General features: G+C 43.8%; 1 protein-coding gene across 2 annotated transcripts in view; it reads right to left on the bottom strand.

Annotated features, from left to right (window-relative positions):
* TMEM50B (transmembrane protein 50B) overlaps nt 1-24,697 on the bottom strand; it is a 36,527-nt gene extending 11,830 nt beyond the window's left edge. The window contains exons 1-2 of one of the 2 annotated variants that reach the window (XM_082724087.1): nt 24,505-24,697; nt 1,903-2,048 (exon numbers count right to left, since the gene is read on the bottom strand). In XM_082724087.1, the coding sequence (XP_082580213.1) occupies nt 1,903-2,001 (99 nt within the window). In that variant the 5' untranslated portion in view covers nt 2,002-2,048; nt 24,505-24,697. Of the gene's footprint in view, nt 1-1,902; nt 2,049-23,920; nt 24,310-24,504 lie in introns of those variants that run through there. The other variant, XM_082724088.1, reaches the window with a different exon arrangement.
* Nucleotides 24,698-25,399: the final 702 nt, after the last annotated feature.

Below are 25,399 nucleotides of genomic sequence, written 5' to 3'. Positions count from 1 at the left end.
TTCCTTCTCTCTAGAAAACATTCCTTTCTGATAGGCCTAAGCTCTTCTGTGTCCACAAATGAGCTGTGTGCTTACCAAGGGTCAGCTGTCAGGTCTCCAAAACTATTTAAGCCTTCCATAGTTTTAATTGATTATGCAGTTTGATTAAATACGGTATAACTGACTGAACATGAATTTGTAAAATGGCTTTTTTTTAAAGATTTTATTATTTTGTTGACAGAAAGAGACATAGCGAGAGAGGGAACATAAGCAGGGGGAGTGGGAGAGGGAGAAGCAGGCTTCCCCCGAGCAGGGAGCCCAATGTGGGGCTCAATCCCCAGACCCTGGGATTGTGATCTGAGCTGAAGGCAGACGCTTAACTGACTGAGCCACCCAGGAGCCCCAAATGTCACATTTCTATGTAAACTAAACTGCAAAGACTGGGAGAAGCTGCTAAACAATTTCATTGAAAAATCAAGTGCAGGTGAGATGATCACAAAAAGCCAAAAAAAAAAAAAGGGCACCTGAGTGGCTCAGTGGGTTAAGCTGCTGCCTTCGGCTCAGGTCATGATCTCAGGGTCCTGGGATCAAGTCCCGCATCGGGCTCTCTGCTCAGCGGGGAGCCTGTTTCCTCCTCTCTCTCTGCCTGCCTCTCTCCCTACTTGTGACCTCTCTCTGTCAAATAAATAAATAAAATCTTAAAAAAAAAAAAAAAAAGGAAGCATCACAATTATCTTTAATTCCTGCTCTGGGCTATTATTTTCCCCTACTGGACTTCAGGTATAGAACTATATACTGAAAGAGATACTTTTTTTTAACTGTGATCGATCCTGCAATTTGCTTGGGAAATGCAGTGAGGGCGGGGAGCGGGCGAAGGACCGCTAAAGCAAGACTGGCCTTGAGTCGTTTCGAAGCTGGGCTGTAGGAACATGGGGTGAGCAGGGTTCCCTACACCATTCTCTTTTTGTTGACTATATATGCTCAACATGTCTTATAATAAAAAGTCGAAAAAGAAAAAAAGGAAGAAAATGAGGCAAGAGTTTCCTCCACAGACTTCGTCTCATCCCCATCAGAGCTGCCACTGGGCCCAGGGGGCGCTGGCGATCCTTCCCTAGAGCACCTCGGGGCTTCAGTTCTAACGCAGCCTCATCCAGGCTGCTGTCCACACGTCCTGAATCTTGCTGAGTCACACCACACTATTGGTTACCAAATTCTGAGCCTCTGAGGAGCTTACAGGACTAAAACATATTGTATCATTGGGCACCTGGGTGGCTCGGTTGGTTGGGCGGCCGCCTTTGGCTCAGGTCATGATTCCGGAGTCCTGGGACCCAGTCCTGCATTGGGCTCCCTGCTGGGGAGGGAGTCTGCTTCTCCCTCTGACCCTCCCCCATCTCGTGCTCTCTATCACTCATTCCCTCTCAAATAAATAAATAAAATCTTTAAAACAAAAAAAAATTGTATCACTGACTTAAAAATGCTACCGCTTATGATAACTGTATTATCACTAAAGCTGAAGAAAAGATACTAAGCTTAACAAATTTACAAAGTCAGGGGCGCCTGGGTGGCCCAGTCGGTTAAGCAACTGCCTTCAGTGTGGGTCGTGATCCTAGGGTCCTGGGATCGAGTCCTACTCCGGCTCCCTGCTCAGCGGGGAATCCGCTTGCCCTCTCCCTCTGCCTATCACTCTGCCAACTTGTACTCCCTCTCTCTGTCAAATAAATAAAAACCCTAAAAATTAAAAAAAAAAAAAAGTACAAAGTCAAAACCATGTTTTGTTCAGTCGTATCTGGAACTCTAATTATTCATACAAAGTAACAGTGAAATAACAGTTCCAAAAGGGTATTCATGCTCCAAAGGAATCGACATTAATTTTCAGGGCAAAGCATGAGGCAGCCATGCCAACGAGCTGGCTTTTCCACTTACCAATATGCCCGCCACCACAGAAGCCACGGCGTTTCGCCTCTCGCTCCAGTCAATGCATTCGCATTCTGGCCAGCGGAAATTATCAAGGAAGCCTGCCATTTTCACCCCGTAGGCATGGATTTTTCATTAAACTTTGTATTCTACCACTAAAAAGACCAAAAAAAAAAAAAAATCCCTCTGAGGAAATGTTTTTAAGAAGTGAAATATCTTTTCCTTTCTTATTTTAAACAGAAATCTGCTTTCAGTCCAAACCTAGACTTCAGAAGAGAAATCCAGTACTTCGAGGACTACCTACTGACATGTAGGTAGGACTGTTGGGACACGAGGGGGAGCCTGCTATTTACTAAATGAGCCTGCTGGTTTGCCAATTATTTGACCCTTCCACTTGACTGAGAAACGATCTCTGGCCCTCCCCTTGAATTCAGGCCCACTGTAAAACACCGGCTGAGCAACAGCACAGCAGACCGGATGCTCCGTAACTTCTGCCATACAACTTCCAGGACTAGATGGAAAAAGGCAATGCAGCTCGTAGCTGGTTCTCTGGAACACGGGTACCAGAGTTCCGAGTTGCCATGTAAATATCCAAGGTCACAATGCTGTGAGGAGACCGTGTACGGGGGTTCTAGCCCACAGTTCCCAGCCAAGAGCTGGCCTCCCCTGCCAGAAGCTTGAGTAGCCACTTCTAGGAGACTGCTGTTCCAGCTACTGTGCCCCCTCTGGTAACCCAGACTTCCGGCTTCACCCAGTGAAGCCCCAGATATATGGAGCACAGACGCCATCCTGGCTGTGCCCTTTACCAACTCCCGACCCACAGTAAACCATAAGCATAATTAAATGGCTGTTTTAAAGTACTAGGCTTTGGAGTTATCAGGAATGCGGCAATTGATAACTAGGAGAAAAATCATGTGCATAAAGAACTATAAGGGTGCAACATGTTGGGGGAGTTTTCAGAAAAAGTACATTCAGATGAGGTGATCCAAGAACACCTTAAATTCCAAAAAGGAAGGGGGGAGGGAAATATTTGAAAGCATTGAAGAGTGCTGAAAAGCAGACAGAAACTGGAGGGGATTTACCCTTGAAAGAAAACACAATGAGTAAGACCCACTCTTATACAGCTTTTTCCTCTGAAGAACCCCTAGTCTCCCACTCCAAGCCCAGGTGAGTCTCTGTGGTACACCGTGGCTAAAACTTGACCAAAAATGCCACAGCCTTTTTGGTTTGAGGTATAAGAGTTCAGAATTATTGGAGCAATTGGGAACTGAGAGAGGAAATTTTGGAAAGGGGGGAGTTACAGGAAGGAGCCCCAAACGCTTTAATATAAACTCTCTTTAAATACCTAATGCCCCCAAACAGGACACCCATGGAGGAAACTGCAAGAAACTCAGCAGAAAAAGAAAAAAAAAAAAATAGCAGGAAGGCTAAATGAACTAAGCAGAGTTCCCCTGCACTCACTACAAGATACTTTAGAGCTTGAGTTCCACCAAGTCAGAGATCAGTAAACACCTTGGCATTACTCTAACAAGGTGTAACACCAAGGGTCTACAAGTTAAAGGTGGTCAGCCAGCATTTTATCCATCTATTAGAACAAGAACTGACAGCCCTCAGAAGATGATAACGGAACTGAGTGTCTATAATGTATCACCCACAATGTCTAACATGTAGTAAAAAATTATTAGACAGTCACAGAAACAGGAACAATGTGATCTATTTTCAAAGAGTAAAGAAAAAAAAAAGTCAATAGAAACAGACCCCAAAATGACACAGATGTTGAAATTAGCCAACAAGGACTTTAAAGCTACCAATATAAACACATTCAAAGACTTAAAGGAACATGGTCCAAATAACTAAACTGATGGAGGATCTCAGTGGACAATTCTTTTTAAGATTTTATTTATTTATTTGACAGACAGAGAGAGATCACAAGTAGGCAGAGAGGCAGGCAGGGGGGTGGGGGAAGCAGGCTCCCCGCTGAGCAGGGAGCCCAATGCAAGGCTCCATCCCAGGACCCTGAGACCATGACCTGAGCTGAAGGCAGAGGCTTTACCCACTGAGCCACCCAGGCACCCCTTCAATGCACAATTTTTAATGTAAATTTTAGAACTGAAAATTATCATTTTTGAAATTTTAAATTAACTAAATGGGCTTACTAGGAGATTAGAGACAGCAGAAGAAAAGGGTAGTAAACTTGAAGATCAAAAGAAATTATCCAGTCTAAAGAACAGGATTTTTTTTTAAGGGATTCTTTCGTTCTTTCTTTCTTTCTTTCTTTCTTTCTTTCTTTCTTTCTTTCTTTCTTTTTAAAGATTTTATTTGACAGAAAGAGAGAGAGAGATCACAAGTATGCAGAGCAGCAGGCAAAGAAAGAGGAGGAAGTAGGCTCCCTGTTGAGCAGAGAGCTCAACAGAGGGGCTTGATCCCAGGACCCTGAGATCATGACCTGAGCTGAAGGCAGAGGATTAGCCCACTGAGCCACCCAGGTGCCCCTCTTTCTTTTTATTTTATTTAATTTTATTTATTTATTTGAAAAAGAGAGAGAGAGAAAGAAAGAGCACAGCAGGGGGAGTGGCATGCAGAGGGAGGACAGACTCACACTGAGCAAGGAGCCCCACGCGGGACTCGGTCCCAGGACCCCAGGATCATGACCAAAGCCCAAGGCACTCAACCAACCGAGCCACCCAGGTGCCCCTAGGGATATTTTTTTCTGAAAAAAAAAAAAAATGTACAGAGCTCCTGCAAACTAAGGATCACTAGTAACTGATCCAATATATGTTTAACTGGTTCCCAGAAAAAGACAGAATGAGGAAAAAAATATTTGAAGAAATAAAGGCTGATAATTTCCCAAGTCTGGTGATAAATATTAATTTATAAATCCGGGAAGCTCAGCCTTTAACCTCAGGTTAAATAGAGGAAACGTCATAATCAAATTGCTGAAAATCAGAAATAAAAGAAACACCTTGCAGTAGTTTTAAGGGGAAAAGTATCAACTTATGATAATGACTGACTTCTCAACAGAGACCAGGACAGTGAAGAGAATTTAAGTGTTTTTTAGTTTGTTTGTTTGTTTGTTTTTTAAGTAATCAATCCCAGTATCCAGTGAAAATATTCTTCAGAAGACAGCATGATGGGGCACCTGGGTGACTCAGTCAGCTAAACATCCAACTCTTACTTTCACTCAGGTCATGATCTCAGGGTTATGAGATCAAGCCCTGACTTGGGCTCCGAGCTGAGCATGGAACTGCTTAAGAATCTCTAACTCCCTCTGCTCCTCTCTCTTCCCCCACCTGGTGCATTCTCTCTCTCAAAACAAAATATTTTCAAAAAGGGAGCATGACAACCATTCTACTATCGATCTACCCAAGAGAAATAAAAAGATACATGTACACAAAAACTTGAATACAAATGTTCATAGTAGCATTAATCATAACAGCCAAGAAGTATAGCAATCCAACCTACATCAACTGATGAACGGACACATAAAATGTGGCATATCATACAACAGAATACAAATTCAGTGATAAAGGGGAACGAAGTACTGATATATTCACCAACACAGAGGAACCTCAAAAACATTATGCTAAGTGAAAGACATGAGGCCACATATTGTGTGATTCCATTTATATGAAATGTCCAGATGAGGCAAATCTGGAGACAGAAAGTAAATTTGTGGTTGCCTAGTGACAGAGGGGGAGAGTGGAATAGGGAGTCACTGTTAATGGATACAAGATTCTAAAATTAGACTGTGGTCAGACATCACAGGGGAAGGGAAGAGAGAGACCAAGGAACAGACTCTTAACTACAGAGAACAGACTGATGGTCACCAGAGGAGAGGTGGGGGCGGGGGTGAAATAAATGATGGGGTTAAGAAGGGCACTTGTCCTAATGAGCGCTGGGTATTGTACGGAAGTGCTGAATCACAAAACTGTACACCTGAAACTAATAATACGCTGTATGGTAATTAATGAATACAAATAAAAACTTTAAAAATAAGATTGTGGTGATGATTACACAACTCTGTAAATAAACTAAAAAATCACTGAATTGTACACATAAAATTGGTGAATGTTATCTTATGTATATCTCAATAAAGCTTTTTTGTAAAAATGAGGATAAAATAAAAATATTTTCAGGTTAACAAAATCTGAGATAATTCATCACTAGATCTGCACTAAAAATAATGCTAAAGCAAATTCTTCAGGCTAAAGGGAAATGACACCAGATGAGTCTAAGATCTGCAGGGAGAAACGAAGAAAACCAGAAATAATCACTATGTGGGTAAACATAAAAGACCATCTTTTCTTCTTTTACTTAAAAGACAACTATGTAAAGCAAAAATTGTAAAACTGTATAACATGTCCACAAAGACGAATTTATTTCTAAACAGTATGTTATGTTTTCAAATAATATGCTTAAATATGGATTCAGGTGAAATACCTCTAAATTTAAAGTAACGTATCACTTAATACATACTAATTAATATATTATAAGTACATTTAATATATTCTGAAATAAGTACAATTAACATATTCTTCATAGAAGGTCCAAACATTGGAAACACAGGCTGGGAGATGGTATTTGTAAAACAAAGGGCTTGGATCTATAATATAGAAAGAACTAAGCATTAGTAATAAGATAAAATATAGGCAATAAAAAGTGCAAAAGATGGGGCGCCTGGGTGGCTCAGTGGGTTGAGGCCTCTGCCTTCGGCTCAGGTCATGATCTCAGGGTCCTGGGATCAAGCCCCACATCGAGCTCTCTGCTCAGCGGGGAGCCTGCTTCCCCTTCTCTCTCTCTGCCTGCCTCTCTGCCTATACTTGTGATCTCTCTCTGTCAAATAAATAAACAAAATCTTTTAAAAATAAATAAAAAATTAAATTTTTAAAAAAATGCAAAAGACTTAAGCAGACTTGAAATAGGCAAAAGACTTAAAAAGACAATTTATGACCAAGAAGCACATAAAAAGGTATTCAACATGATCAGTCAACAGAGAAGTGCAAACTAATGAAATAACATCTCACATGCACTAGAACCGCAACTCAACCAACAACTCTAAATCAGGATGAGGTTGTAGAGCAAGTGGAAATCTCATAAATTTCTGGCAACAGTTTCTTATAAAGTTAAAAATAAACCTCCCTATAACCCAGCAATTCCATTCCTAGGTATTTCCCAAGGGAAGTAAAAATACATATCCACACATAAAAAAAGACTTAGAGAAGAAAGTTTTTAGCAGTTTTATTCATAATAGCCCCCAAATTAAACGATCTAAATATTCAATAGATGGATGGATAAACAAGTTATGATCGAGGGAGCACCAGGGTGGCTCAGCTGGTTAGGCGTCTGCCTTCAGCTGAGGTCAGGATCCTGTGGCCCTGGGATCAAGCTCAGCGGAGAGACTGTTTCGCCCCCTCCCTCTGCTCCACCCCACCCGCCCACCCGCTTGTGCTATCTCTGCTCTCTCTCAAATAAATAAGTAAAAGCTTTAAAAAAAAAAAAAAAAAGTGGGGCACGTGCGTGGCTCAGTGGGTTAAAGCCTCTGCCTTCCACTCAGGTCATGATTTCTGGGTCCTGGGATTGAGTTCCGCATCAGGCTCTCTGCTCAGCAGGGAGCCGGCTTCACCACACCTCCTCTTTCTCTGCCTGCCTCTCTGCCTACTTGTGATCTCTGTCAAATAAATAAATAAATCTTTAAAAAAAAAAAAAGTTATGATTGATTCATACAATGGAATACTCCTCCACAACAAAAAAGGATAAACTGATACAACGACACAGAGAAAAAAAAGTAAACCCTCAAAGATGATTTAAGTGAAAGAAGGCAGGGGTGCCTGGGCGGCTCAGTGGGTTAAAGCCTCTGCCTTCGGCTCAGGTCATGATCCCGGGGTCCTGGGATCGAGCCCCCCATCGGGCTTTCTGCTCAACGGGGAGCCTGCTTCCTCCTCTCTCTCTCTGCCTGCCTCTGCCTACTTGTGATCTCTCTCTCTGTCAAATAATAAAATATTTAAAAAAGGAAAGAAAGAAAGAAGAAAGCAAGCAGGCAGACACAAGAGAGTATATACTGTATAATTCCATTTAAATGCAGTTTGCTTAAGAGGCAAAATTGGGGCACCTGGGTGGCTCAGTGGGTTAAAGCCTCTGCCTTTGGCTCGGGTCATGGTCCCAAGGTCCTGGGATCGAGCCCCACATCGGGCTCTCTGCTCAGCAGGGAGCCTGCCTCCTCTCTCTCTGCCTGCCTCTCTGTCTACTTGTGATCTCTGTCTGTCAAATAAATAAAGTCTTAAAAAAAAAAAAAAAAGAGCAAGATTTAAAATTTAAATAAATAAATAAATAAGAGGCAAAATTAGTTGACAGCCCCAGAAATCAGAATAGTACTTCCCCTACAGGGGATAAGGACTCACTACAAGGGAATTTTGGGGGGAGAGGGACGGTGATGGAAATCTCTGTATCTTAACTGGGATAAAGGTTATACAGGTACATACATTTATCAAAAGTCACTGAAGTGTACACTTAAGACATGTGTATTTTACAGAATGTAAATTTTACCCACAAAATGTTTCTAGAAGTTTATCATCCAGATATGCTTTAGCTACACCGAAGTCCTGCACATTTTATATCATCAAAGATTAAATATTAACTGGTTAATAAAGAAGGTCACCATGAATTTAAGACAATGTCTGAAGTTAAAAGTCTTATTTCCAATTATTTCCCATATATTCATTTCCCATATATTAACCTGATTAAAAATAGTTCTAGAAGCAGAAAGTATATAGCTATTTGCATACAATGATTTCTGAAATGTCATGACCTCCTCCCTTCTGGGGCTCAGACTGGAGGGTCAGGGATGGAGTGAGGCAGAGAAACACTGGAGTAACGCAAATAATTCCTATGGAGGAAATATGCAGGATGCTAACAGGGAATAAAGGGCAGAACTATTTTAAAGGGTGATCAGGGAAAAGCCTCTATCAAGAGGTAACACTTGATAAAATATTAAAATAAACTAAAATTTAAAAGCTAAGTACAGGGTGCCTGGGTGGCTCAGTGGGTTAAGCCTCTGCCTTCGGCTCAGGTCATGATCCTGGGATAGAGTCCCGCCTCGGGCTCTCTGCTCAGCAGGGAGCCTGCTTCCCTCTCTCTCTCTCTCTGCCTGCCTCTCTGTCTACTGTGATCTCTCTCTGTCAAATAAATAAATAAAATCTTTTAAAAATAAATAAATAAATAAATAAAAATAAAAGCTGAGTACAGTCGATTAGATTAAGAAGAAACAAAAGGAAAAGAGGAGGGAGAGGGAAAATCACACACAAAGCCACTAGGTCCCTATGGTACCAGCAAGGAAGAATTAGCTGATACCACAGAGATTCAGGACATAGTTAGTGGAACAGGCTGGCTTAGAGTAAGTTTCGAGAGTCACAGGTAAGGCCAGATCACACTGCAAATTAACCTTGACCTCATGAAGGACTTGGGTTTCACAGCGTCATAACCGGAAACCAGATGAAGAACTTTAAGGAGAAAAAGAGTCAAGGCTACGAAGAGCCCAGTCACTACACAACACTTAGGACAGGAAAGTGAGGGGAAAGGGCTAGTCTATTAAGAATGAACCCTCTCAACTAGGAGGAATGACTTTCATGTGAGTTCTACTGTTGACATTCACTAAAAGATAAGCATATTTGATCATGACACAGTGCTGATCTAACATAAACTGGCAATACTCCTAACACTGGCTCCCTGGCTTGAAGTGAAATCAAGCACACAATACTTAATCTAAGATAACAAGTCTTGGGAGACTCAGTGAAGGCAAAGACTACTTAAGAGAAAACTTAAATGTTCAACGATAGAATAAATAGTTCAGTAAAATGGTTTAGTTAATGCAAACATTAAAAAAATCTATTTTTGAAAAACATTTAATAGCACGAGTCAATGATGATGGTTAATATTAAGTGAAAAAAGTTGGTTATTAAAACTGTATGGATGGCATTATTTCCTTTTTCAAAAAAAGAACTACCAATATGCATATAAAAACACACACATAAGTAAAAATACCAGAAAAACAAACACCCAATACTTTTATATTATTATATATATGGGTGACAGGATCACATGTTTGTTTTGCTTTTTGTCTGATTTCAAAGTTTGCAGCTCTTAGCTGCAAAATACAAAAATTTCAAAAGTTATTATAATTAACACAATGAAATGGTGATTTTTCTTGCCTGTCGAAAAACCTCTTTGTATAATGTAATATGTTTGTAACTGCTTTTAATAAACTTCTGACTTTTTTGAGGTCAAGAAAATTATTGGTAGGGTCTCCCACAAAACTGACGCTGCTACCAAGTGAAAAAAAAAAAACAAAAACAAAATTAGTGAACTAACTAACAGATTACTGGTCTGACCCACAAGTCTTGTAATATATTAGATAGCAATTATTCTTTTTTTTTAAATATTCTTATTTATTTATTTGACAGACAGAGGTCACAAGTAGGCAGAGAGGCAGGCAGAGAGAGAGGAGGAAACAGGCTTCCTGCTGAGCAGAGAGCCCGATGCGGGGCTTGATCCCAGGGTCGTGACTTGAGCTGAAGGCAGAGGCTTTAACCCACTAAGCCACCCAGGGCGCACTCCGATAGCAATTATTCTTATTACTAAGAGAGGCAATTTCTTTATAAAAGGAAATAGGAATCCTTTTTAGAGGTCATTTTAAGTGATTCAACCATCAAAATCTCATTTCCAAAAATTCAGTTTAGAAGAACCAAGGACAATTGCAAAAGCAAGAGAAGAAAACAACGATACGCTTCAACGTACAAACACAGTCTGAGAAATTTCCGTACGCATCAAAGTCCCAAAGAACATCTAATTCAGAAATGTTCCCATTAATCAGATTTCTACACTACCATCTGTCTGGTCTGCCGTCTCTCACTGGTTATTAAATGCTATTAGTGGGGGCACCTGTGTCCCCCATTGGCCCGAGTCCCGCATCGGGCTCTCTGCTCGGCAGGGAGCCTGCTTCCCTCTCACTTTCTCTGCCTGCCTCTCTGCCTACTTGTGATCTCTGTCAAATAAATAAATAAAATAAAATAAAATCTTTTAAAAATAAATAAATAAATAAATGCTATCAGTGTTCGGCAGTGAGTATATAAAAATGATTAAGGCAATCAACGTAGAAAACAGTCTGGTTAGGAACACTGTCAGAAGAACAAATATTGCATTACAATCTGGGCTGTAATACACATACATTATGAGCTACAGTGTAAAGTACTACAGCAGAAATATGAAACTGTTAAATCCCAGTACTCACTAGGAAGAGCAGAGGACAGTCTGACAGAGGAAGAGCAAACTCACCTGGGTTTTGAAGCTCGAGAGTCTGGCAGATGAAAAAGAAGGAATAAAATTCTGGGCTTGTCAGTAGAGAAGTGACAAGGTCATCTCTGTGATTTAGGAAGACGATGCTGGCAGCAACGGTGTAGAGGAGGGACTGAAGAGAAATTTTAGGCACCTGCCCTCATGCCTTTTTTTTAAGATTTTTTTTTTAAGGTTTATTTTATTTATTTATTTGACAGAGATCACAAGTCGGCGAGAGGCAGGCAGAGAGAGAGGAGGAAGCAGGATCCCCGCAGAGCAGAGAGCCCGATGCAGGACTTGATCCCAGGACCCTGGGATCATGACCTGAGCTGAAGGCAGCGGCTTAATCCACTGAGCCACCCAGGCGCCCCAAGATTTTATTTACTTCTGTGACAGAGAGAGAACAGGCACAAGCAGGGGGAGTGGGAGAGGGAGAAGCAGGCTCCCTACTCAGCAGGGAGCACGATGCAGGGTCCGATCCCAGGACTCGGAGATCATGACCTGAGCCAAAGGCAGACGTTTAACAGTCTGAGCCATGCAGGCGCCCCAACCTGCCCTCATTCTAGACCAGAGGAGAAAAAGGATGTACACGGAAGCCACATCAGTAAAGCCAAAGAAAGGGTTTTGTTTTGTGACTTCTTTAGATTTTTTTTTATTTGAGAGAACGAGAGAGCACAAGTGAGGTGAAGGGCAGAAGGAGAAGCAAACTCGCAGGGAGCCCAATGAGGGACTCGATCCAAGGACTCTGGGATCAGGACCTAAGCCAAAGGCATACACTCAACCGACTGAGCCACCCAGGCGCCCAAAGAAAGGGTTTTTATTTGAGGAGTCCTAAAGCGGCATTATCAATAGGCAGGGGGAAGCTAAGAATGACAATGGCTGGATGCCTGGATGCCTAGTGGATGGTGAGACCATTAGTAGAAACAGGGAAGGGAGAATCTGAGCATAGCGTATTTGGAAGGACTAAAGGACATTCAGGTGGGGCACCTGGATGGCTCAGTGGGTTAAAGCCTCTGCTTTCAGCTTGGGTCATGATCCCAGGGACCAGGCTCTCTGGTCGGCAGGAAGCCTGCTTCCTCTCTCTCTGTCAAAAAAATAAATAAAATCTTAAAAAAAAAAAAAAAAAAGGACATCCAGGTAGAAATTACCTAAGACAGATGTACAGAAACCACTGAAAGAGTGGTTTAAGACAGAAATACAGATTAGAAAGTCCCAGTACTTAATGGTAACTGAAGTCACAGGGCAGTTAAGGTATCCCCAGGACATGTGAAAGAGGACTGAGGACTGATTCAGTGTTCATCTCTGACTCCCGTCCTTTCCTCCTCGAGTTACTGTACACAGGCACTATAGCAGACTTGTAGATGCGATGGCATTTAATCAGCGCAAAACTCCCCTAGAGCATGTACTGAATATTTACAGAACACCTCCTACGAGTAAGGCATGGTGGGGAAAATAAAGATGAATAAAACAGCCCTCATCATCAGATTTATAAGCTCGCAGAGCAATCAGCTAACATTTGTTACATTAAATTACAATTTGTATCATTAAAAAATCCATTAGAAAAAATCAGATTAACAAAATAAAAAAAACAAAACATAAAACATCATTCAAGATGCTAGGTCTAGGGGCGCCTGGGTGGCTCAGTGGGTTAAAGACTCTGCCTTTGGCTCAGGTCATGATCCCAGGTCCTGGGATCGAGCCCCATGTCAGGCTCTCTGCTCAGCAGGAAGCCTGCTTCCGCCTCTCTCTCTCTGCCTGCCTCTCTGCCTACTTGTGATCTCTGTCAAATAAATAAATAAATAATCTTAAAAATAAAAAAAAAAGATGCTAGGTCTACATAGCCAGAGCAGAACAAGTTGACTAAAATGAAACAAAAAATAAAACCTCGGTCTTCCCCACTCTTACTAGCACTACTAGCCCATAGTTACAGGACGCGGGCAGGTGCTTGGCTCTTTACAGACCACTCCATTCCAGCCTCGGGAAGACCCCACTTGCGGGACTACTCCCTTCAATCCTCACAACCCTCTACGGCAGTCCCTCAAATTATCTCCTACTACTGAGAAGGTTTAGAGAGTGGTTAACCCCGCTAGCAAGGAGGAAAGTCAGGACTGCCTCTGAAGTTCCTTCAGAGCTATTCCTGAAGTCTGTGCTTCTGACCATTCCAACACTACGCTGCCGCCCAGCATCAGAGTGTCACAGGATTTCCCCCATCTCGGATTTCATAAAGAGAAAGTTACTGTTCCACTACCGGCCAGGGGACCAAGAAGAACGAGATGGCCGAGGGCGACACTGAACTGAGAGGAACCTCTGATCCTCCGGAGACAGAAGAAAGCAGTCGGACGAGGTCTGCAGTGACCGTGGTGACTGCTGCTCGTTCAGATCTTGCCGAAGGAGTCCGAAGAAGAGCTTTTCTTCTTGGTTTGCTATAAACCCAGTTTCTAGCCACTCACAGTGTGAATATTTTATAGGCCTTAAAACCCAACAGCATGAATTATTCAGAGATCTAAGTACTTCTGGAAAAGACGTTTTACGTACTTTATCTCAGGGAAGGCTTATTTGCCTTCTGACCTGTAAATCACATGTAACAAGAATAAAAGGTAGTTAGTACCACCAACTTTGGTAAAAGACTTAAATCTAAAAGCAAAGTAAAGGACATGGAGCATAGATTACTCAAGAGACCTTAATTTTATAAACTATATAATCTCCCCCAGTAATATCCTTGCTAACAACTTTTAATTATTCAAAATGTGGGTTATTTGGCAAATCCTCCCCTCCGCTACTTCTCTGTGCCGTTGCTATGCAGACTGAAATAGCCAATCCCAGATCCATACATCCAATCCCTCAAGATATCCCTTGGCTGTCTCAAAGTCACCTCAAAAATCAACGTATATCAGGACCCGGGGTCACGATCTCCTCCTCCAAACTGATCTCCTTCCGGGATTCACTACAACGAATGAATCATCATGCATCCAGCTTTACGAGCCGGAAACCCACGCGTCATCCCTGCTTCTTCCTTCTTCCCTCTCACATCCAATCCACCCCAGGATGCCTCCGCACTTCACTCCTCCTCCACCAGCGCCTCCAACTGCTGCAGACACGTCCACCCCCGCCCCATCAATATCACTTCCATACTGCAGCGGGAATGACTTTCCTTTTTGTTTTTTTAAGTCACAAATTTGGTTTTTCCCTCCTGCTTGAAACTTCTAATTTTCCTCCCAGATTTATTGTTTAAGATAAAAACAGAAGTCTATAGTGCAGCGCAGTCCTAACAGTGGGCCCCAGCTTCCTCTTACATCACTCTGTCTTCTCTCCAGTCGTACTGGTTTCTCTTCAGTACTGCCGACTGGCTCAGTCACCTCAGTAAACCTGCACACCTCTGTCTGATACCTCTCCGCTCCCGGCTCACCTTGTTAACGCCGACTCACACTACAGTGCTCAGCTTGGTTATCACTTTTTCACTCAGATACCAGCTTTCCCTCCCTCACTAAATGCTTACTGACAATGTCTACTACATATCAGTACTGGACACGTAATACACATCAATGAACAGATAAAAAGCACTGGCTGTGTGGAGCTTGGTAGGGAGAGGGGACGATAAACATAATTTTTTAAAAAGATTTTTTTTTTAAGATTTATTTATTTATTTATTTATGTGAGAGAGAGAGAGAGAGAGAGAGAGAGAGAGCACCTGGGAAAGGAGAGCTCATAGTGAGAAGCAGACTCCCACTAAGCAGGGAAGCCCGATGTGGGATTCGATCCGGGACTCCAGGATCATGATCTGAGCCGAAGGCAGTTGCTTAACCAACTGAGCCACCCAGGCGCCCCTTAAAGATTTTATTTATTTACTATTTGACAGAGAGAGGGAACACAAGCAGGGGAAGTGGAAGAGAGAGAAGCAGGCTTCCTGCTAACGCGGGGCTTGATCCCAGAACCCTGGGATCATGACCTGAACCAAAGGCAGCCACTTAACCAACTAAGCCCCCAGGTGCCCCTAAACATAATTATTTAAAGAATCACGTACCACATTAGAAAGTAATAAGTGTCATGGGGGGAAAAGAACAAGCTGGTGAGGAACACTGGGAGTACAGGCCATAGTGGGGCTGGCTGAAATGTCATACTGGTGGTCAAGGGAGGCTCCACTGAGAAGGAACCAGCTGATCGAAAACTCGAAGGTAGGGAGAGAGGTGGCCCTCTGAATATGTGTCGGAGGGAACAACAGCAGGGCAAAGGCCCGAAGGTGGTGTCTGGGTATTACCCAGTGTGGTCGAGGCAGAGTGAATGAGACGGAAAAGTAGGAGCCAACAAGATCAGGGAAGTAACAGAGGCAGGGAAGGATACTCACAGAGCCCTGGCGGCCACTGTGAGAACTCGGGTTTTCACTGATTGAAAGAGAGCCCTAAGAGAGTACTGTGCAGAGTGACACACACTTAAAAGGATCCCTTAGGCTTCAGTGGAAGAACACCCTGTAAGGGCTAAGAGTGGAAAGAGAGAGACCAGTTCATAGGCTTCTGAAATATCCAAGTGAGAGATGATACTTTCATGACTTTCTAAGCCCCCTGTATTGCATTATTAATCATTATTTGATGAATATTTACCTCCCCTGTAGAGGGTAAGCTCCAAAAAGGACAGTCTGAAGTCCCTTTCACTCACTGTGGGGTTCCCCCAGAGCCTACCACAGTGCCTGATGCACACTAGGCTAGGCGCTCAAATACTTGCTGAATGACTGACTCTATTACAGCTTTCAAAATGGGAAATGCATACGTGTCTCATTATCCTGTCATAAAATGAGAGAGTCAACTTTGTACTTAGGTTTACTGAAACTGATAATCTGGGGACGTCTGGGTGGCTCAGTCAGTGAAGTGCCCGCCTTTGGCTCACGTCATGAGCCCTGGCTCCTGGGATTAAGCCCTGCACTGGGCTCTCTGCTCAGTGGAGAGCCAGCTTCTCCCTCTGCCTGCCACTCCCCCTGCTTGTGCCCTCTCTTTCTCACTGTCTCTCTCTCCCTGTCAAGTAAATAAATACTTAAAAAAAAAAAAAGGAAACTGATAATCTATAAAAGCTGGTAATTCAACACATCATTTGGGTGAAGGAAATAAGTTCTACTGTGACTGTATACTCAAACATATTATTTCTTAAAATCATCTTCCTTGCCTTCCCAAGTCCAATATTCTGCCAGAATTTTCTAAAACTCAGACTGGATCATGACATTCTTTCATAAAATTCTAACAGCTACTGAGATAAATTCTGAAAATACAGGGTACTTGAAATCTTTCCCTGACACAGCCTTCGTATCTCCTGCCATCTTGACACTATACATAAAGCCACAAAGAAACAGAAGGCGGAAGGCAGCCAACACTTGCTGAATACCTACTGTGAGGCAAGCTGCTAAATTGTATATAGCTATATTTATACTTCCTATATTTATATTTATAAATCATATATGTAATTTAGACATAAATATACTCAGATATTTCACAGACCTAATACAGATATGTATTACTATATATTATATATAATATATGGCACTATATACTAAATATCTGATATAATGATACCTTTCTATACTAGATATATGAATTTAACATATACCAATAATATTAAACATATCCACACACATACCCTTGGAATGCCCCTTCCATCTACTGTCTATAGGCAAACTTCCAATTCAACCTTCAGGACACACAGCAAATATTTCCCTCTCTAGGCGGAATTAGCATAAATGCTTTCATGAGTCTTTGTTTTGCTTTAAAAATAGTACACCACGGGACACCTGGGTGGCTCAGTGGGTTAAGCCTCTGCCTTCAGTTCGGGTCATGATTTTAGGGTTGTGGGATCGAGCCCTGCATCGGGCTCTCTGCTCAGTGGGGAGCCTGCTTCTCTCTCTCTCTCTCTCTCTCTGCCTGCCTCTCTGCCTACTTGTGATCTCTCCGCCAAATAAATAAATAAAATCTTAAAAAAAAAATAGTATACCACATTGCAGAGCAATTATTTTGTGTGTATGCTTAACAAATGGTATTCAAGGGATGCCTCCAATGCTCAGTGGGTTGAGCCGCTGCCTTTGGCTCAGGTCATGATCCTGGGGTCCTGGCATCGAATCCCACATTGGGCTCCTTGTTCAGCGGGGAGCCTGCTTCTCTCTCTGCCTCTGCCTGCTTGTGCTCTCTCTCTCTCTCTCTCTCTGACAAATAAATGTATAAATTTAAAGTATGAAATATTTAAAATATATATATGTTAAAAAGAAAAAAGCAAATGGTATTCAAATAATGTTTTATAAGGGGCGGAGTGGGGGGCCTGGGTGGTTCAGTGGGTTAAAGCCTCTGCCTTCAGCTCAGGTCATGATCCCAGCGTCCTGGGATCGAGTCCCACATCAGGCTCCTTGCTCGGCAGGGAGCCTGCTTCTCCCTCTGCCTCTGCCTGCCATTCTGTCTGCTTGTGGTCGCTCTCTCCCCCTCTCTCTCTCTGATAAATCTTAAAAAAAAAAAAAAAAAAAAAATACAATTAACAGACCAAGTGAAATGTACAAACCTTCACTGATTCTAGTTTCAAAAAAAAATTTTTTTTTAAGATTTTATTTAGTTATTTGACAGAGAGAGATCACAAGTAGGCAGAGAGGCAGGCAGATAGAGAGGAGGAAGTAGGCTCCCTGCAGAGCAAAGAGCCCAATGCGGGTCTCCATCCCAGGACCCCAGGCACATGACCTGAGCTGACGGCAGAGGCTTTAACCCACTGAGCCACCCAGGTGCCCCTCGATCCCAGAACCCTAGGATCATGACCCGAGCTGAAGGTTAAGTGTCAATGTCAACAACATACTATCACCTGGTTAAGCAAAAAAAAAAAAAAAACTAAAGCAAATAGGGCAAAATGGTAAAATGTTGAATCCACTGTTCAACTTCTCTATACACTTAAAATTTTCTGTAATAAAAAAGTTGAAAAAGAAATAAGAATTGCCCATTTCATGAATTGTGACCCAAACTCAGATGACAGCTATGTAATCCACAAGCTGCTCCCTCCATGGCACTATTCCACTCCCTCCCTGAGGCCACGTTTACCCAGGCTCTCCAGCAGAGCGCTACTGAGGCATCTTTACATCCTCTGGGATTGTTCAGAAATGCCCTCCTCCCCAGTTCAGAGTAACTGGCTCCAGGGTCACAGCTCCCAACCCACACAGATGAAAGCGAACCCTCCTCGCAAGCACTGCTGGGAAAGCAAAGGCATTGAAATGAGTTCAGAAAAGATCTAGAGAAGAATATTCTTAGGGCGTTTGGGTGGCTCAGTCATTGAGCATCTGCCTCTGGCTCAGGACATGACCTCAAGGTCCTGGGATCAAGTCCTGCATCTGGCTCCCTGCTCAGGGGGAAGCCTGCTTCTCCCTCTCCCACTCCCCCTGCTTGTGTTCCCTCTCTCACTGTAGCAGAGGGAGAGAGAGAAGCAGGCTCCCCACCCAGCAGGGAGCCCGACTCAGAGCTTGATTCAAGGACTCTGGGATCCTGAGCTGAGCTGAAGGCAGACGCTTAACCAACTGAGCCACCAAGGTGCCCCAGAAAGTGAGAATTAATAATAGCTCTGTTCAGCATGTGTGATCACTCCGCACCAAAAAGAAAGTTCATATACATATGATCGCTTTGTCGCAAACACTCTGCTCCTGGCAACACCGCTACGACTCTTCAGTCCAGAAAACCTACCACTGCTTTAGGCAGAGACAGCAGATTGCACATCAGCATCTCACTTTTCTCCCTCCTGACACTTCACTAAAGCTACAATAAAGGGAGGTTGTTTTTTTTTAAAGATATTATTTATTTATTTGACAGACAGAGATCACAAGTAGGCAGAGAGGCAGGCAGAGGGAGAGGAGGAAGCAGGCTCCCCACTGAGCAGAGAGCCCAATGCAGGGCTCGATCCCAGGACCCCAGGCACATGACCTGAGCTGACCGCAGAGGCTTTAACCCACTGAGCCACCCAGGTGCCCCTACAATAAAGGGAGTTTTTTTTTTTTTTTTTAAGTCGTAGACTCCTAATGATATGGAGAATAAAAGAGGAGACAATAGCAATGAAATTCTGAAAGCTGGAGGGCAGATGGGCAGTGGTGACTAAGCACAGCCAAGAAAGCTGAGTTCCCAAGCCAGCAGTAGGGAGAGCTCAAAAACCTGGGGGAAACAGTAGAAAGTGAGATCCCGGGGCAACTGGGTGACTCAGTCGGTGAAGCGATTAAACCTCTGCCTCTTGATTTCCGCTCAAGATCATGTCACAGGATTATGAGACCAAGCAAGAAGTTGGGCTCCATGCTGGGCGTGGAGCCTGCTTAACATTCTCTCTCTGCCCCTCCCCTCCACTCTCAAAAAAAAAAAAAAAAAAATACTGGAAGGAGATAACAATGGAGCAACAACTTCAAAATTCTGAAGGCAAATTAGTTTCAACTGAAATTCTATTACCAGAAAAAGTATCCATGAAGCATGAGTACAGGATCAAAACATATTCAGGAAGGCAAGAACTCCAAAAATATAACCCTTCATGTCAAGAAGCTACTAGAGTTTGAGCACCACTAGAGAGAATAAATCAATAAAAGAGAATACAGGACACGAACTTCCAATTATAAAATAAATAAGCTGGGAAACGACAAGTACAGCACAGGGAATGGAGTTGAGGATATATTGGATGGTGACAGACGGTGGCTACACTTACTGCAGAGAGCACAGAGTAACACACAGAATTGTCAGACCACTGCGTCGTGCACCTGAAACTAATGTAACCTTGTATGTCATACTCCAATAATAAAAATATTTTTTAAAAGGGAGAGAATCGGGGATACAGGAAAGATCTGACATAGGAGGACGAAAGAGAATCCAGCTGTGTCCCAGACGAGGAGGATAACCAGGCCAGATTGAAGTAGTGTAACTTGAGACAGACACGGCCCAGCTGCTGTACCAGCTCTTTAACCCGATGACTGAATGCCCCGAAACCTGGCCCAGATTCCTATCTGTGCTCAGCCGGGCTTGGCTTGATCTTGATCATATGGTGCTACTGTTCCTGCTCTCCTTCCAAGCCCGGCCACTGCACCAGCAGAGGACACTCACTTCCTTCACAGAAAGGTTCTGCTTTGACCTACCCTGGTAACTGCGGGCAGGCCACGTGAGCTCAAAAAGCAGAAAATAAAGAGCAGCTCACTCTCTCATTTCTGCTGTCCTTCCAGTACCGACAGACCTAGGAGATAGTATCAATTCGGTTACAGACCGTAGCAATAAGGAAAATATCCTCGCAAAATGAGTCAAATGAATTTTTGTGTTTCCTAAGTGCTTATGAAAGCCGTGCTTACACAGTACTGTGATCTGTTAAGGGTGCAATAGCACTACATCTAAGAAAACACTGTACATACTTTCATTTAAAACTACTTCATTGCTAAAAGTGGGAAGCATCATCTGAATTTTCAGCAAGTCATACAGATCACAATAACAAATATAGCAATAAACAAGTCTGAAATACCGCACGAATTACCAAAATGTGATACAGAGACACGAAGTGAGCAAATGCTGTTGGAAAAATGGTGCCAACAGGCTTCCTCCACACAGGGCTGCCACAAACCTTCACTACACTAAAACATAAGTAAATAAATAAGGCGGTATCTGTGAGGCACAATAAAATAAGGTGTGCCTGTATGTGATCCATACTAGAGCCTTCCAGAAGCCCTCACTGTGGTGAACCCCACTTCCTAAGACTCATTCATAACACTATTACTAGCTTCCTCAGAAAGGCTGAACAGGGAAACAGACAGGGAAGCTGAAGCCATTCTATTCTGTTTATCTTCTCCTGGAAACCTTCATCTAATAGTGACAATAACGGGCTTTCTTACCTGGTCAGGTCTGGGCTTACAATTATGAAACAAAATTTGAACCTCAAATTTAGAAAGCTCCAGTATTTTCTAATAAGCATGTTTGGAATTCATCTGCACTCTGGGGGAAATAATTAATAATTAATTAATTATATTAACTATAACTAATAACTAATTATTAATTTAATGAAAACCCCACTGTTAATATAGTTTATAGTCCTGTAAGGGTTGAGCTTAACTGGAGAAATTAATAAGGTGTTACGATTTTTCTAGCCTGGTAGAAAAGAGTAATCCCAAAGACATGATGATTTTGTGGCTGTGTGGAACATTAACCAATTATATCTCGGCAATTTTATTCACACATTCCTTTCCTTGTGGACTACATATATTCCTTAAATTCTCTGAAAACCAGCTTGTCGTGGCACTCTCTGTAACAGTTAAATAAAACTTTGAAACATGCTCATTATCTATTTGCGTGAGATTTTAACACTATTCATTCAAAATCAAATATATTGTTTAGGACGGGTATGTGTGTATGTGTCTGCTGTGTGTAGTGTAAGTGTCAATATATATGTGTATGTGTATGTTTGTGTATATATGTGGAAAGTTTATTTTAAAAAGCAAGAAAAAGACTAACAGATCAGAATAGAGGCTACCTCTGGAAGAAAGATGCACATGTTTTATTTCTTAATCTGATGATAGATACAATGATCTCAGCAATCACATTCTTTAAACACATATATATCACATGTGTATATATAAAAATCACATATTATCATATATATACGGATATATATGTGTGTGTGTTTGTATGTTCTACACACTTTTTTTTTTGCCCTGGGATACATTTCACAATAAAAGAAACATTTTTTTTTAAAAAGAGAACAAGAATTTTTTATGACTGGATATTTAAGGTGCTTACCACAGGACAAAGTATGCAAAATATGTCTGTTCACAAATCTCTTCCTGAAGGCCTTCTCTATTTATTCCTGCCAAGCCAATCAAAGGAATGAATATAACCTTAAAGTCAACACCACTAAGTGGAAACAAGGTTTAAAAATTCGCCATTTTGGGGGCACCTGGGTGGCTCAGTGGGTTAAGCCTCTGCCTTCGGCTCAGGTCATGATCCCAGGGTCCTGGGATCAAGCCCCGAATCGGGCTCTCTGCTCAGCAGGGAGCCTGCTTCCTCCTCTCTCTCTGCCTGCCTCTCTGCCTACTTGTGATCTTTGTCTGTCAAATAAATAAATAAAATCTTTTAAAAAATAAAAAGAAAAGAAAATAAAAAATAAAATAAAAATTCACCATTTTTTAACCAGGTCCTCAAAATTTTCTTGATCCAGTCTCTAAATATAAAAGGACACTCAGATTCTAAGAAATGCACTTAAAACCAACAAATTTAGCTACCACCTTTAAATGATAAAATCTTTTAAATTATAAAAACGATTCCTTGTGGAAAGGGCACTCATTATACTGAAGTACAATAATCTGTTTAAATTTAATCTACCTGGAACTTATCCTACAAGGGCAAAAGGAATTTCTTGCAACAAGGCTTTTAACAGCTAAAATCCAGAAACATCCAAAATGTCCATCAGTACAAGGCCAATAAAATATGTTAGAGTACATCTGAACAATGGCATAGTACAAAGCATTTTAAAAATGAGATAGGTCCACACATACATATACGGATATGTGTCCTGGTATTACTATAAGTCACTTGCCCTACAGTTACAGGACGATCTCTTCCTAGGGAATGGAACTGAATATATAAAGAATGAAAAGTGAACAACAATTCCCACTTTTTCCTTGATACACTTTTGTGCTGTTTGAACTTTTCACTTGATATTCTTCTGTAATGTTAAAAAAAATTTTTTTACAATCTAGATATGTCAGTTATCACTTAAAAGTAGCAATAAGGATAAACGAATCAGAGAAATGCTCTACCTTGGACTCCATAAGTGAATTCATTAAAGACCGGCCAGTTAAGGCTGCCGTAAGGCTAGTGGGCAGAGGATGGGGGTGGGGGCGTGTCTCCGGAAGAGGAAAACGACATCCTCCCGCGGCTCTCAGCATCCTCCCGCTGCTTTTCCTACAGCATCAGTACTCAAGATAACTTTTGATTTTCATTTTAAGAGCGAAGAGTCTGGCAACACTATTATCGGTTTAAAAAAAAAAAAATGTAACGTGTGCTCTACGTTTGAAACCTCAGCGGATCTGAGACACGAGGGGCCAGATAAGGGACTAAAGATTGATGGGGAAAAGAAATGTGAGGGCCACCTGGGTAGCTCAGTGGGTTAAAGCCTCTGCCTTCGGCTCAGGTCATGATCCCGGGGTCCTGGGATCGAGCCCCCGATCCGGCTCTTTGCTCAGCGGGGAGCCTGCTCCCCCCACCCCGCCTCTGGTTGCCTCTCTACCTACTTGTGATCTCTGCCTGTCAGATAAATAAATATTTAAAAAAGAAAAGAAAAGAAGTGTGACAAGCCTAGGAGTAAGAGTCCCGGGAATTAAGAAAAGGGATTCACGGTACAGGTAGACGAAGAGTTTGAGGGAAGAGGTGGGACACTCCGAGAAGAGAAATTGTCTTCGAGAGGCATCACGGCGATTACACAAATACTCCAATCAGAGGCTTGACTCCCGCCCCCCCCACACACACACAGACACACACATACACACGCACACACGCACACGTTCACCGGGCACTAACAGCAAAGGGATGGAGCACAGTCGATCTCATCACTGCTATGGCTTTAAAAAGGTCCTATCTGTGATGAAGCACCTTCCAGTGATTAACTCGGAACCCAATTCACTGGTTAGAACCCGGAATGGTTTCCCCCAGCTCAACTACCCCTGCCACAGTGGCAAGTCTCTGCTGCCGCTTACCTAAAAGGGCACCCCACACTTCAGGATGAATTGCCGAAAGAATGCCGAGCCGCCAGCATTTCCTCCTCCCACCTCTGTACCTGCCTCTCCCAAGGCCAGAGTCGGGAAAGTCCACGGACCCGGACAATATTCCCAGCAATGGTTCGGAGCAAACGAGAGGGGCGACGGAGGACGAGTCGTCCCCAGACTCCCCGTGCGAGCCGTCCACCGCCTCTGTCCCCTGCCCGCAGCCCTGGGCGGCCGAGAGGCTCGAGATGGGAACCTTCCGGACCTCCCAGACCCGCAAAGGACGGCCAGGTACCGCGGCGGTGCGGCCCGCACGGGTCGAGAGCGGATCCCCGGGCGTCACGGCCCCCGTCGGCTCGAGGCGACGCGGGCTGGGCCGGGGCGAGCGGCGGAGGTCTCGGGTCCGCAGGCTGCCCCCGCGCTCCGCGGGCCCGTTCCGGCGGGCGGCGCCGGGCGCGGGAGAGGCCGGGCTGGGCGCCGCCGCACCGCGCAGGCCGGGCCGGCCGGGGGCGCCTCTCCACGCGCGGACGGCGGGCGCGAGCCCCCCGCGCGCCGCGAGACCGACCGACCGCACTCACCTGGCCTCCCCGACACCCACGCCGACCCCGAGCGCGCGCGAAGAGGAGGTGGCGGCTGCGCCGCGTCCCGGCCGGCGTCCTCCGCTCAGCCTCAGTCCCGGGGAGCCGGGAGCGGACGGCGGGCGCTAGGCTGGGGGCGCCGGCGGGGCGCGGCGCCGTGCGCACCGCAGCGACCAATCGGCACGCTGCAAGTGGCCGAGGGGGCGGGGCGGGGCGCCAGGGGCGGGGCGGGGCGCCAGGGGGCGGGGCGAGGCGAGGGTACCGCGACTCTGCGGCTCCGGGAGCTGTGGGCTGACTCTGCGCCTTGGGGGTCGCGGCCGCGTAGACCTGAGCCGTAGTGCTGTTTTCCAGACGGCGTGGGGGCCCGGTTCCCACCGCTGCGTTTCTGCTAGCGGACTTCGAGTGCAGCATCCGTGACATCACGAGCGCGGGGAGCCCAAGACCCACAGGGCACGGACTTTGCCATAGGCCCCGCGGTGCTGCACGTGCTCCCGAAAAGGACATCTCGGGAAGTGAAGGTCTGTAGGGATGCCCTATCCTAATCCCCACCACTCAGAAATGGAAGCCTGGAAAAGTGAAGTTTTTCACCCAAGGCTGCCAACTAGTACTGTTGGCAACTAGTACGAGGTAACCAGCACGGTACAACCCGTCTTCTAATTCTGCCTGATGCTTTTCCAGGGACCCACCCAGACTTTTGGCTTCCTTATAGTTAGGTCTCTTGCAACTGTCTCCTTTCTTTTTTCTTTCTTCTTCCTCCTCCTCCTCCTCTTCCTCCTCCTTCTTCTTTTTCTTTTGTTTTTTGTTTTTTTTTTTTTTTTTTTTTTTTTTTAATTTAAATTCAATTAGCCAACACCAACTGCCTCCTCTGAAGACACTACATCTTGTGGGGCCTGGC

The sequence above is a fragment of the Mustela nivalis genome (assembly GCF_964662115.1).
Source record: "Mustela nivalis genome assembly, chromosome: 1".
NCBI lineage: Eukaryota > Metazoa > Chordata > Mammalia > Carnivora > Mustelidae > Mustela > Mustela nivalis.
Note: the sequence above shows the minus strand (reverse complement) of the source record. Positions and strands in the feature narration are given on the sequence as shown.